We start from the raw sequence: 14,177 nt of genomic DNA on the forward strand, positions 1-14,177 counted from the left end.
TGGAGGACGAATAAAATAGAAGTACGTACAAATTTCTTTTTCCTCTCTTTCTATTTAGACAAAAAAAATCGGATTATTGCTCAAAAGAAGAAATTAATGAAGGCGTAAATGGCTTCTTCGACGTTAAATACAATAGTTAAATAAATGATGATGGATTAAGCCTTTAACTGTTGAGAAAACAAGAAAAATGGCAATAGATAAAAGTACTCGTGAGGGAGAAAACTGTTGGTATTTTTTAACAGTTGTTCAATTTTAGTTCCACCCAATGATAATGAACTTTGATGTCTTTTACTGTTTCAGTATTTGACTAATTGAAACCTACTACATTTCGTTAGTGATTTCCACTTTATTTTACTTACGTTCCAATGACAACACCTTTTGCCCTGTTTGCCACTACACATAGTAAGGCGGCAAATGAACGTTACCGTTTGGACTTACTTTGTCCATAATATTTTGCATGGGAAAGCTACAGCTTTCAACCTACGATTGACAACTCTATCGATTTGTCTTTTTCTTTTTTGTTATAGAAATTCCTAGTGCGTTTTAATTGCAGAAGTTCTAGATGGGGTTTGGTTGATCGAAGTTTCCATGGAACAAGAACCTATAACCTGTTTGGCCAAGTTTTTTTGAGCCAACAGTGCTTTTTTCTTTTTTTTTTGCCGAAAGTATTTTTGGCCAAAAATTGAGGCACGACCAAGCTTTTGGAAGGAAAAAAAACGCTTTTGAGGAGAAGCAAAAGCAGTTTTTGAGAAGCAGAAAAAAGTAGTTTCTCTCCAAAAGCACTTTTCTGAGAAGAACTTCTGAGAAAAAAAATACTTAGAAGCAGTTTTCAAAAGTTTGGTCAAACACTAATTACTACTCAAAAGTACTTTTCAAATTAATTAGCCAAACACAAACTATTTCTCACCAAAAGCACTTTTTTAAAAAGTACTTTTGGAAAAAACACTTCTCAAAATAAGCTGATTTTAGAAGCCTGGCCAAAAAAGCTACTAGTATGACTTGATTCTGACCTCAGCATGATACACATATATAAGAGTGTGAGTGCGCAACATTTGAGTGCGCGCGCACACACTGTGACACACATATATACATGAGTGCGGGCAAATGAAACTGGACCAGGTAAGCAATTGGTGAATGCTGAAAAATACCTTTTATGACTTTTTTTTTCTTTGGATGTTTGGGGCAACATTGCATAATATATTATCCCAGTTTGCATCCTATGCATCTCACAAAGTGAAGGATAATTATTAGATGTTCTTACAAGTTTGAGGTAAAAATTGGATGGGGCGCCCTATTTCAGCGCCCCTTTATAACCTGTAGCCGCTTTGTCTTTCTGTTTGCACCCGTACCCACTTTTTAAAAAACTTCAGCTTCCCTTTCTCCTCCCCTTCTCCTTCTTCATTTTCTCATTGTCTGGAAACACAACTCCGTGAGGACTGAGGAATGATATGGTCATACCATTGATCAGAAAAAGGCACCAATTTTTATCCAACAAAAACAGCAACACGAAAATCAAATATGTTGTAATATAGATAAAACATAGAAACCGTAAAGAAAATGGAGAAGCTGATCATCAGCGATCAGAGATTCAAATGTTAAAAAGAAAAGTTTTCGAAAACGAAATAACATAACAACAAAGCATTTATTTTGCAATAAAAACAGAACGCAAAATCGGATGCATTAGATGATCACAATACAGTTAATTAGATGTAACTGTATCTTCTTGGTGTCCTGAGCTGAAGTTAATTAGACAAAAACTTCAGCTCTATAGCTGAAGTTTTTCAGTTACAACACAAAAACTTCAGCTCTAGAGCTGAAGTTTTCTAGTTACAACATAGAAACTTCAGCTCTAGAGCTGAAGTTTTCCAGTACAAAAGAAAAACTTCAGCTCTAGAGCTGAAGTTTTTATTTTATAACTGGCCTAGAGCTGAAATTTTTATTTTATAACAGGCCCGGTTACTAAACAAAAACTTATAAAATAAAACTTTTATTTTATAACTGGCAAACTTTAGCCCGGTTACTAAACAAAAACTTATAAACTAGAAGTTCGCGAGTTACAAAACAAAAACTTCAGCTCTAGAGCTGAGCTTCAGGCCCGGCTACTAAGATGCTGAAGTTTTGTGTGATTGCCTTTGCTACTTCAGCTCCGTGTGCTGAAGTTATGCGAAAAAGCGGGTACGCTTGCAATTTTTTTTGCAAAGCGGGCACAGGTTAAAATGTGGCACAAAAAGCGGGTATAGATGCAAATGCCCCAAGTTTGAGTTGGGATAACAAGTCCAACAAAGACTAATTAAACCTCAGCCCAATAACATGCCCAACAAAGACTAATTAAATCTCAGCCCAATAATAAAACTTACGTACATGTTCGACCATATCCAGTTGCAAATGCTAGTGCTGTGGTGCCGGCTACCCGACAATAGATTCTGTGAGCATGAGCTTTAGCCATAGAGAAACAAATCTACAGATGTGTAACTAATCCTAAGTAACTTCTTCAGCTCTTGCTAACTACTCCTATCAGTAACTTCTTCAGCTTCTGTAATGCTTCACAATTTTCATTGATACATTCAGAAACAGAATCCCACAGCTCCTCTCACCTATTATATGGAAGAATCGACCAGATATAGAATTCGCATTGCTTTGCTTTTATGGAGATCTATAATCAAGCAAAGGACTTGAATCCTTTCTGACATATCAACGGACTACAACGAATGCAGTTGCTTTGTTAACTCAAATTTCATACCGAAACCAAAGGAGAAATAAACATTTTTTTTAAAAAATCTGCATGAATATGGTCGAGCATGGAATCCTCCAGCTGTCCATTCCGCAAACTATCGTAACAAACTCAAGGTCTCATAGCTTTTAAAGTTAAACGAACTATTGGGTTCAAATGTGATTTAAAACTTCGAAATTTGAATGAATAACGAGTAACCACTACTACCTTTTCCCCAAACTCAACTTCAGCATCTTTATACTTTAATTGGCTTCCTTCGTCAATGAGCTCTCTAAGGCACCATTGGAAAGCTTTGACGATGCTGTGAGTGCACTTCCTTTAATGAGCTCTAGGTTGCCACTTTGGAAGTCTTGGATCTCTGCTTCTGTGATGATGTTATCTTCCTTGTGCACAAGATCTTTTTGCCCACTGCTCGTTTCGCAAATAACATCAGTAGCATCATTCATCTTATCTGGATATGGAATATCCAGGGATTCAATGTCACTCTTTTGGGCATTTTTTCCAGACCTAAAGGTAGAAAACCTGCTTGTCAAAGTCAGTGCGGAGAGCAATACTACAGCGGAAAGTGTAAAAAAACAAAAGACCAACCTTTTGGATGAAGAGACTCTGGGTTCCCTTTTTGTTGAGGAGGTTCTTTTCGCTTTCTTATTCATCAATCTGCTCAAGTTCATCAACCATTAACCATACAAAAAGATAGTAGTGGCATATTAAGGTGATATTAAATACAATCTCTATCATTAATGTAGTAAACAGAAGAGAATACGACAGATAACAGTCAAGAATATGTAAGGAACTAAGATATGTCCAAGGTTACAAGGAAATTCAGAATCAATACTTACAGAACAGATGAAACATCATTGCTTTGAGGATCTGTTTCATGCTTCTGTACATAAATAATAAAAAACAATCAATCACAAACATATGTAATGCCATTGATAATTTTAAAATATATTAAGAGATTACACTGTATCAGATGAGAAAGGACCTTGTCAGATGGACGGTCTTCAAGCGTTAATGAGCTATCTAAGGAAAGTATGAAAGTCTCAGATCTCTGCTTCTGTGCGATCGTGTTATCTTCCTTATCCACAAGATCTTTTTGCCCAGTGCTCGTTTCGCAACCAACATCAGTAGCATCATTCATCTTATCTGGAATTGGAATAACCGGGGATTCAATGTCACTCTTTTGGGCCTTCCTTTTTGACCTGAAGAAAGAAACCTACTTGTCAAAACCCTCAGTACCTTCCAGTTCAGAGAGCAATACTACGAGAAAAAGTGTACAGCAACAAAAGAACAACCTTTTGGATGAAGAGATTCCAGGTTCCCTTTTCTTTGAGGAGGTTCTTTTTGCTTTCTTTGAGCTGCTAAGTTCATCAACCAATAATCATATCATATCCCAATATAGTAGTCGCATATTAAGGTGATTATAAATACAATCTCTATCTTAAATGTAGTAGACAGAAGTAGATGACAGTCAAGAATACATAGCGAACTAGGACCCAAGGATTTAGAAATCAATACTTACGGTATAGATGAAACATCACTGCTTTGAAGATCTGTTTCATGCTTCTGTACATATTGCGTCAAAAAGAATTGTATCACAAAGATATGTAATGTGAATGACAATCTGAAAATATGTTGAGAGATAAATAACATCAGATGGGTTTAGGACCTTGTCAGATGGATGGTCTTCAAGCATCAGTGAGCTCTCTAAATCAACTTTCGAATTCTTGGATATCTGATTCTCATTGATCATGTTATCTTCCTTGTCCACAGGATCCTTTTTTCTGCTGCTCGTTGCGCAACCAACATCAGTAGCATCATTCATCTCATCTGGAACTGGAATATCCATGGATTCAGTTTCACCCTTTTGGGCATTTCTTTTAGACCTGAAGATAGAGAACCTACTTGTCAAACCCTCTCGGAACAGTCAGTTCGGAGAGAAATACTACAGGAAAAAGTGTATAGCAACATAAGAACAACCTTTTGGATGAAGAGACTCCAGGTTCCCTTTTTGTTGAGGAGGTTCTTTTTGCTTTCTTCTTCATGGATCTGCTCAAGTTCATCAACCAATAACCATATCATATCCCAATAATAGTACTGCCTTATCAAGGTGATATGAAATACAATCTCTAACATTAAAGTAGTAGGCAGGAGTAAACACAACATTCAAAACTGTGCATAGGATGCATCCAAGGTACAATGAAAATTTAGAAATCAATACTTACGGAACAGATGAAACAGCATTGCATTGAAGATCTGTCTCATGCTTCTGTAAATACTTCATCCAATAGAATCATATCACAAGGCGATGTAAGGCCAATAATAACTTGAAAATATGTTAAGATAACACAGTATCGAATGAGGAAAGCACCTTGTCAGATGGATTGTCTCCAACCATCTCCCACCGTTCCTTAGTCAGATTCAAGGTTTCCACTTGTTCATCATAATATAAGATCTCAAAAGGAAAACAAGCAAATAGCATCAGTCAACTTGAAACTTCTAGATGGTTCAAGTTAGCAAAAATTACCGCTTCACTTCCAGGATATATTTCCCTTTCTTGCAGGTAAAAGGGATTTTTATTGCAATGACTATATTTGGTTCCGTAAACAGTTCTGCCTCTATGCTACTGAGCAGGAAGATGGAGTCAATTGGACAGGCAGATATTTTTCGGTAAATAGCATTGCCATTTGCCTCAACATTACTGAGCAGGGAGTCAATTGGACATTGCAGATATTTTGGCAAATGTAATATTTGGAGTTTGTCTCAATTAAATTGAGAAGGAAATAAATGACATCATGGATCCAAACTGACTACCGATGTACAACTTTACAGACTTGGGAATGGTGTATATATTCTTGTCATCATTATTAAGTGCATATATATCAGGATATCACAAAATGAAAAGAATATGAGCAATAAACTGGAACGAAAACTGTATAGAAATGAACTCGAAAACAGCAGACAGCTTGATAATAAGATCACTACCTTGTGTCTCTTTTTCACAGGATCAAACTCAGTAACTGCACCCTCATAGAACCTGCAAAGAGAAACTTAAGATCACAAACTTTAGCCAGACTCTTTTTTCCATATTCAGGACATGATAAAAGTCAATTTGGTAGAAGGAATTGAAGATGTGCTCTGATACTCTACATGTCAAAAAGCCAAGTGAACAATTAACTAAACTGTTTGCTGTCATCATTGACTTGGTAGTCGTGTGCAATATGTCATTACTAAATGTTCCGAGTGAACTTACAGATTTAATTGATAATCTTTTTTTTCATTGATAAAGCAGAAAAAAAAATCTGGAAATATCTTTTTTGTCAACTTAAGAAATTATCCGATGGTTCAAAAGAAACTTCCTTATATTCATGGAAATGGTGTTCCTTGTTGCCCGTTAGAGTGATCTTCTGAGGCATCTACCTCCTTCAGTACTCCCATGGCCGCATTCTCTTCTGTTTTTTGTTTCTAAATAACCAACATCCCCTTTTTAGAGCATTGGTCCTAGCAATTCGTCAACTGTCTGTTTTTTTTTCAACTCAATAATCAAAACCTATCACTTTGCAGATAAATCTTGGAATGGTTTCTCTTTTAGGTGGCCAAGGGGAGTATTTCTCTTTGCCCATCTATATTCATTGTCTATCTGGTAATTATATTCACAATAATTGATATCAATACAAGCTATATCAATCAATAGATGAGACACGCTCAAAAATTTGTAACCCATACACCAGAAACAACCAGTAACTATTGCTAGTAAGCAAGTAAGCCACAACATTTCATGCTGCCAAGCACATCAAGAAATGATCTACATGTAAGGCTACACATATTTCTTTTGAAAGAACACTGCCTAGACAATTTGCCACTGACTCCAACTTTTCAAGCAACTGAAACCATAGAGATGATAAAATTGAAGAATGATGTAGCAGTTAGACAATATCTGGCAATGGGTTGATTTATAGATAAGAGCTTTGTTAGTTGATAGTTCTAAAGGTGAGTTGGCATTGCTGGAATTGTGAGTGGATGAGCATTTGGAAAGTATTAATTCAGAATCTATTATAGAAAGAAGCTGAAAATTTTGACAGAAATACGAGTCAGTTCACTGGTAGAGGCAGAAGAATCTACAAAGGTTTAATACTATAACCAGTCACATGATATGGACGATGGTGATGATTGAGATGGCTGATAGTTTAAATTGAAGAACGAGAAAGAAAAAGAATTAAAAGAAAAGAAGCTCATATATGGTGGATACAAACATATATCCAATTTTTTCTTTAGCCTACCAAAAAGACATCAAAGAAAAAAGAAAGAAAAAGAACAAGAAGAAGAAGACAACAACAGTTTATTAGCTTAACAAGCTAATTTCGAAACTCAGGAATCCATCGGCTGCTGATCACTACAATCTATCTCCACACGGATTGTCTGCGAGTATAAGGTCTGCTTAAAGCATCGAGTAGTAAAAACTAGAGAAAACCAATATAAAAAACAAAAATAAAAAGAACCATGTGTGTATTTCTTAACACAAGCTATGAACACGCCATAAGGGAATGAAACAAATTCTTGCCTGACAGCCTAGCAGGTAGGTCACTTTTATAGACAATAAACTTAACAAAGAAGGCAATCAAGTTGATTAAAAGTGCTGGAATGAGAGTGGAGCTGTAATTACTACCACTAATTTACAATAGCGTGACAGTCCTGACACAACATTTTGTAGAACTTACACTTTGTCCAATGGCCACCAAACTCTTATTCTGGTACCAACCATTTCTTCTCCATAATTTTTGGTGATGTGACGCCTTTTAGAATTCTGAATGAAACAATTCGAACATAAGCTCTTCAGACATGAAAACATTCTAGAACAACAGATAAAGTGAAAGCAGTAGGGCCCTACACCAAAAAATAGTTTTCAGTCCTTTAAAATCTATTGAAAAGCGGTAAGAACAGTATTCGCTCTGACTTCAAGGAGGGTATAGCAGCTTATAACTTATTTTTACTGTGATTGGATTCTTTTGACAAAGCTAAGAAGTCATAGAATTTGGCAACAAGCTGCTACATTTCAACAATACTACGTAAATACAAGCAAAATCTGCAAATTTTACAGATATGGATGTTACATAAACAAGGGTTACAATTTGCTTCAAAAAATGGTAGGAGTATATTAGTACCTCATCCTTTCCCATGGCAAGCTTCTTCTGGCGCTTAGTTTTGCCAAGTTTGCTTGACAGATTTTCATCCCCAAAAGATAGTTTAATCGCCTGTAAAACCCACAAGTGCGAAGGGAACAAGGAAAAAAAATAAAAAAGAAAGTGGTCGTCACATTTGTGCTTGAAATAAACTATAAGCACAGATCTAGCGATAACAACTTCTAAGAAGTTTTCCTTTTAACCTCATCTCCTGTTTCTTCTACATCATGAGTTTCAATGGTAGCTTTGTCATTCTTCTGTTTCTTTTCATCAACTTGTTGCACTGATGGCTCCTTAGCATCAGTAAGGTCTCCTCCTCTTACAATGTTAAGGCCAGAAGTGGTGTCCGCATCACCTTTCGGAACAGACTCGCTCTTCTTTGAGCTCTGACGTGGTTTTCTTTTGCTACATGCTGTGCCCTTATGTTCACCCCCAAAGTTGAGAACTGAATGCAGTGAGCCATTTCTCTTATCTTGAGATTGCAAGACATCTCCTTCAGGAACCAACACACCCAGGTGAGCCTCCTTATTTGGCATCCTCTGTTTCTTCTTAGCCCTAACCCGGCAACCATGACTACCATTGCTAATGCCAATATTCTTTAGCTGCTCCGTCTGACTGTAAAGCTGTAATGTTTTCGAAGAGGTGCCATTAATATTTAAAGGAGTCTCAAATAACAGCACCAGATGGACCAACTTTTACAGGATACACACCATCTGATCATAAAATTAATATAAGCAAAAAGGAAAATGAAAATGTGACTATCATAAAATTAATATAAGCAAAAAGGAAAATAAAAATGTGACTATCATAAAATTAATATAAGCAAAAAGGAAAAGTAATCCAATAGTTTTTTTTTACTTATAAGGAGCATTTTTTTTAATCAGTAGTAATTCAATAGCATATTTTCATAATTAAAAGTAGTAAATACATATCAAGCACTATAGAAGCATTGGGTTTAGTCTCATTGGCATTCTCGTACTGTTTTAGACAAATATTGCATCGCGTGAGGTCATTTTCTCGTAGTACAAGAAAAAGCAAAAAGCAGTTGCATAAAAGAGATCGTCATGAATAAATTATCTGGAAAAAAAATAGTCATGACTAGGACGCACCATTTGTTCTCCCTCAGGCATTTCATTGCATATTGAGGCAACTATTTCAGCATAATCATCAAGATTCATGCTTCTTGACTTGAGGGCTTCTACAAGATAGGGTCTAACAGTGGAAGCACATTCTTTCAGGACTTTCTCTCCCAATTTTGACGAGATAGGTGAACAAATCTGTACAGTATATAAGATCAAGAAAAGCACTAAAGAAACATGATTAACAAAATTACTAGGATGAGGTTATTGCCTGATTTTCCTTTCTGACGCTATCAAGGAGAGGCTGAAGAAGCTCCATTGAGATTTCATCACTTTCTTCTATGAGCAGAGTCATGATTTCTTCCATGCTTTTGAATACAACATTAGGATGGTCGGGCCTTGAGAAAATCACAGCATCAAACATAAGCATTCATCAGAGAAAACTTACACAAGATAACCTTATAATCTTTCACCTGGGGTAAAATGGCATGGAGCATGATGTCAAAGTCAAACAATCACCAACATGCTTAAATGTGCTCGGAAGGTGAATAAGAACTTAAGTATCACGAATAGCTAGCGGACAGTTTAAAGTGCAATTTATGTGGTCCACCGCCTTTAAGCTAGTCAATACCGAAACAAACATCAAATGCTAATTGTATTGTTGCATAAATAGATAAGATAAATCATAACTACTTGAATTACATCGACGAGCCTGCTGCTCGTTCTTTACAGACAAGCAGCCAACACTTCAGCGTCCCACCGCAATATCAATTAATCATCTGCACCTCAATCCTGAATTAGCTGGGGTCCACTATATAATCCTCTGTAATCTGTTCCACTCTATTCAGGTTATTTCATTCCAAAAAAAAATGGCAGCCCGATGCACTAAGCTCCAACTATGCGCGGGGTCCGGGGAAGGGCCGGACCATAACGGTCTATTATATGCAGCCTTACCCTGCACTTCTGCAAGAGGTTATTTCATTCCAATGCCAGATAATTAGTTTTTTAAGGCAATTGATGTTTCTCTAATAGAAGATATTCTCAACATTTCACTTATCCCTACACAAATAAACAAATTTGTAACCAGAGCAAAAAACTCTTGATGAACACTAACCAAATGTAAGCGTAACAGAAATAACTAAGCCTTAATCTCAACTAGTTGATCACTTATATGGATCCTTTGATTCCATAGTGTTCCATTCTTAGCTAAGTCTACATTGATTTAGAGAAAATGTAGATCCTTTTAGCCAACTTTTCTCTGTGTAAGTGTAAATCTATCTCGTCCCTGTTTCTCACCTGCTAACCATCAACATTTGGAGGTCTGTGTAGGATATGCCAAATCATCTCAGGCAATGTTCTCTAATTTATCTTCAGTGTGTGCTACTTACACCCTCTATCATATTGTTATCATTTCTAATTATACAAATCTTGGATGGTCCACATTAGTCTTAATATCCGAATTTACACAACATTCTATCTTGACAATGTTGGACTATAGAGTCCTATCTCATGTAATTTGCTGGTTTTACAACCGTTCGATAAAACTCTCCTATCACATTGTTAGGTTATCACATAGCATTCCAAAAACTCCTTCATTATGCACTCTCATAATACTCCTCCATTTTATTCTTCCTATATAATTTATATGTGCTACATCTCCATTTATCATGCCATTCTTGCAGAAGACTGAGCCAAGATATTAGAAAATGTGTGTATGTAGACGATACAATCGTGTCTAATCTCATTCACCTTCATTTTTCCTTTGGAGGCTAAATTTGCAGTGCAATATTTTATCTTACTTTTGCTTATCCTAAATCCGTACTCTCTCTAGTCATTTTTCATAGTTCTATCTAATCTCACTTTACCAACATTCCCAGTGTAAAATCCTAAAAGTTCCATACTGATTTAATCTGAAGGAGGTTAAATTAATTGCTTGAAAGAATTAAATCACAACTCTATGTAACAGTCAAAAAAGAGAAAAAGGTTAAGATACTTGTCACCAAAAGGAAAATTTGCTAAGTTACCTGATGATCGTGAGAAACAGCTGGAATATCTCTATAACTAAAGCATCACATTCAAGGTCCAGCAGCATCACACAGGCCTTGACATCCGCCACAGTTTCAAGGATATGGACAGCCTTATAATAATGGCGGGCTGAATGAGATAATTCTTCAAATGCCCTTACTATAAGTTGGAAAATTTCCTGAGAGTTTTCAATACAAGAGTGTGAAAACAAAAAGGTAATGGATATAAAGTTTGAGCAAATGACACTAGCTAAACTAGTTAGTGTGGTTCTTTCTACACATATATAATATGTGTGTGTATTAGGAAAAGAGAACAACAAAGTAGAATGTTATATCTTGGATACCTTCATTAGTCCATCATCATAAGGTTGCTGAGGGGCAGTTATTCTAGAAAGCTCACAGAGACAAGATACAACAGAGAATTTGACATCCACATCAGCATTCTTTACAAGTTCACTTCCAACCATAGCTCTCATTACTGGTCGAAGTGCATCTTTCATTGAATCAGAAGGGGCTTGACCTACCTTTATCAATAGAGATTCTACTTTCTAAAAGACACGAGGAGAAAAGTAGTCAACTTGAAGCTGCCACAACTACACGGAAATACGAGCAAACAACTTCAAGAAAATATAAAGGCAGTTCATAAAAATTAAGTCACGACCATGGAGAAAATGCTCTATGGAGGCAAGGGCAGGGCAGCCCGATGCACTAAGCTCGGGATCCGGGGAAGGGCCGAACCACAAGGGTCTATAGTACGCAGCCTTACCCTGCATTTCTGCAAGAGGCTATTTCCACGGCTTGAACCTGTAACCTCCTGGTCACGTGGCAGCAACTTTACCAGTTACGCCAAGGCTCCCCTTCGCTCTATGGTGGCATTCATGCTATTCATCTATTAAATAATGGGATTGTCCTTTTCATTTTAATTCCAAAATCATTCGACCAAAACTGCAATTGCCACTTCTATTCCTCCAATTCTGATTCAACACCATGTCATTTATAATAGGAAGAAGAAAAGATTTTTATCTGGAGTCAAAATTAGGCACCAAATTTATCCAATTGACAAACAGCCATTCCCCTCAAAAAGTCTTATCGTTTTCAACATCAAACCAACCTAAATTGATAACACAAAAAAGAGGAAATAAAACACAGATAAAGCTAGTAATTTGTATGTGAAGAACATGAAAAAAATAGATAAAAATTGAAACTTTACATCGAGTAGATTGAGGAGCTCTTCAGTGGAAGGAGGAGGAATGATGAGCCTAATCCCACAATCTTTGAGCTCATCCTCAATTTCTTTTTGGGAAGAGTCCAAAGTAGAGGAAGCAGAAGCAGCCATTTCACAGCAGCATTTACTCTCACTCTCACTCTCAAAACCCCCAACAAACTCGTATCAATTGCCCCAAAAAAACATTCAATAGAACAAAATGCAAGCTCAGACACAGCAAATGCTGATTATATAAGAGGAGAGGGACAGGTGGGATTTGTGTTGGGAGTAAAATTGGGACTAAATTTAAAAAGAAAAAAATTACTGACATGCAGAGCCTCTTTAAAGTGTAATCTCCAATAGATTCATTCACATTGAATTGGTTTATTGCCCAATTTTGGGGTTGAAATCCGTATCCTATTTTCTGCTTTTCTTGTGTGCGTAAGCTCTATGCTATATATAGCATTGAATTCTACGTGGCTATGCAAAACTGCAAAGAGACCAAATTTGTGTGTTTCAACTATTCAAGAAAGGATCTTGAGACAAAGAAATAGAGCCACATTATTGGACCGTTTTGCCCCTGGAAAATTGAAGTTGAGCACTTGAGCATAGGTCTTTTAGCTGTCTAATATTGGGAAAATACTATAATGTCTACACTTTACTAGCGCGCTTATTAGCGGGCAAAGGTGATCTTTTTCGAAGCTCAAACTATGTTTTTATTTTTATATTTTGTCTCTTTTTTTGGATATGCGAATTTCAAATATTAAATTGGAAAACTTACCTATAAGTTTTATGCTTTTTTTTTTGTCAAAAGGAAAATTTTATTTCAACCAAGTATAATATTTACAAGCACACTTGCTCATTGGACTATAGAGATAGGATCCTTGCAAAAAATAGCCTATGAAAAAACTTCCTAATCTATCTGCTATCAGTACTAGGTTCTATATCTGCTCACCTTCTAGGAAGGATATCAGTTATAGAACCATAAAACTAGTCGCTTCTAGCTTGGATATTCTATCAATCTATCTAATTCATTCTACCAATTGGAATGTCTTTGTCCTACAATGTGTAACTAGTATTAGTACCCGCGCGATGCGCGAACACAAATCATATCAAATTGTGATGTAGGTTGTTTGAGTCATGTGCAAATAACCTTAAAATATAAACCTTTCAGATAAAAATTATATAACATTAGATATTAATTATAAAGCAGGATATGAAATTATTATTCAAATCTCGTAGTAGACAACTTTTTTTTTATTTGTAGTAACCTAACCCCTTGATTTTAGTACTTGCATTTCGTTTCGGTGTCAATATTAAAAAAATACTAAATATGTCATGTTGTGATCTATCTTGTTTGAGCATATTATATCACATCATTTTAATAAAATTCTTACTATCACTTTGTTTTTCACTCAAAGTCAAATATGTCTTATTCATCACATCATTTTATATAAATTCTTTTTTATTTTTGTTCTTTTCTTGTAGTTATTGTATTATTTATTATTTAATTATTTAATATTGTTATACTGTCATATAATTTTTATTAGATTAATAATTAAATTAATATTTTACTTATTATCCTTTTAATAGTCTTTAATAAATATAAATATTTTATTCTTGAAATTTGGTATATTTATATGCTTGTAGCCTCTTATTCAGAATTTCTTAATCATTTTAATTTATCAGTAATATTTTCAAAAATATAGTTCAATTATTTTGATTTATTTATTTTTCAATTAATTTAAAGTATAAATATCCTAACACTGCCTTTATTTTTTTTATACATCTCTTCCCTACTATAAATTTTAATTAATTTTTATATTAATATTTTACCTATAACCAAAATAATATCATATTATATTTTAAATTTTAACTTTTAATTAGTCAAAAATATTAATACATAAGTTATTTTATCATTACTTTCCAATTTATTGAATTATCTTATAATTATTTTGT

General features: G+C 35.3%; 1 protein-coding gene across 6 annotated transcripts; it reads right to left on the reverse strand.

The window, feature by feature from the left end:
* LOC109223867 lies at positions 1,162-12,812 on the reverse strand. 6 transcript variants are annotated; one of them, XM_019388329.1, is made up of 20 exons: positions 12,225-12,812; positions 11,359-11,562; positions 11,015-11,193; positions 9,262-9,388; positions 9,021-9,188; positions 8,115-8,534; positions 7,894-7,983; positions 7,450-7,535; positions 5,717-5,768; positions 5,103-5,186; positions 4,957-5,009; positions 4,712-4,780; positions 4,401-4,617; positions 4,254-4,297; positions 4,027-4,092; positions 3,717-3,933; positions 3,571-3,614; positions 3,320-3,388; positions 2,939-3,253; positions 1,162-1,436 (listed from the first exon to the last, which is right to left on the reverse strand). In XM_019388329.1, the coding sequence occupies exons 1-19, from the start codon at positions 12,348-12,350 to the stop codon at positions 2,974-2,976; spliced, it is 2,595 nt and encodes an 864-aa protein (XP_019243874.1). In that variant the 5' UTR covers positions 12,351-12,812; the 3' UTR covers positions 1,162-1,436; positions 2,939-2,973. The 6 variants fall into 6 exon arrangements, with proteins under 6 accessions (XP_019243874.1, XP_019243873.1, XP_019243876.1 ...); XM_019388328.1 differs by lacking the exon at positions 1,162-1,436 and having other exon boundaries at positions 2,657-3,253; XM_019388331.1 differs by lacking the exon at positions 1,162-1,436 and having other exon boundaries at positions 2,657-3,253; positions 4,957-5,000; positions 12,225-12,811.

Source organism: Nicotiana attenuata, chromosome 3 (assembly GCF_001879085.1).
Source record: "Nicotiana attenuata strain UT chromosome 3, NIATTr2, whole genome shotgun sequence".
NCBI classification, from domain to species: domain Eukaryota; kingdom Viridiplantae; phylum Streptophyta; class Magnoliopsida; order Solanales; family Solanaceae; genus Nicotiana; species Nicotiana attenuata.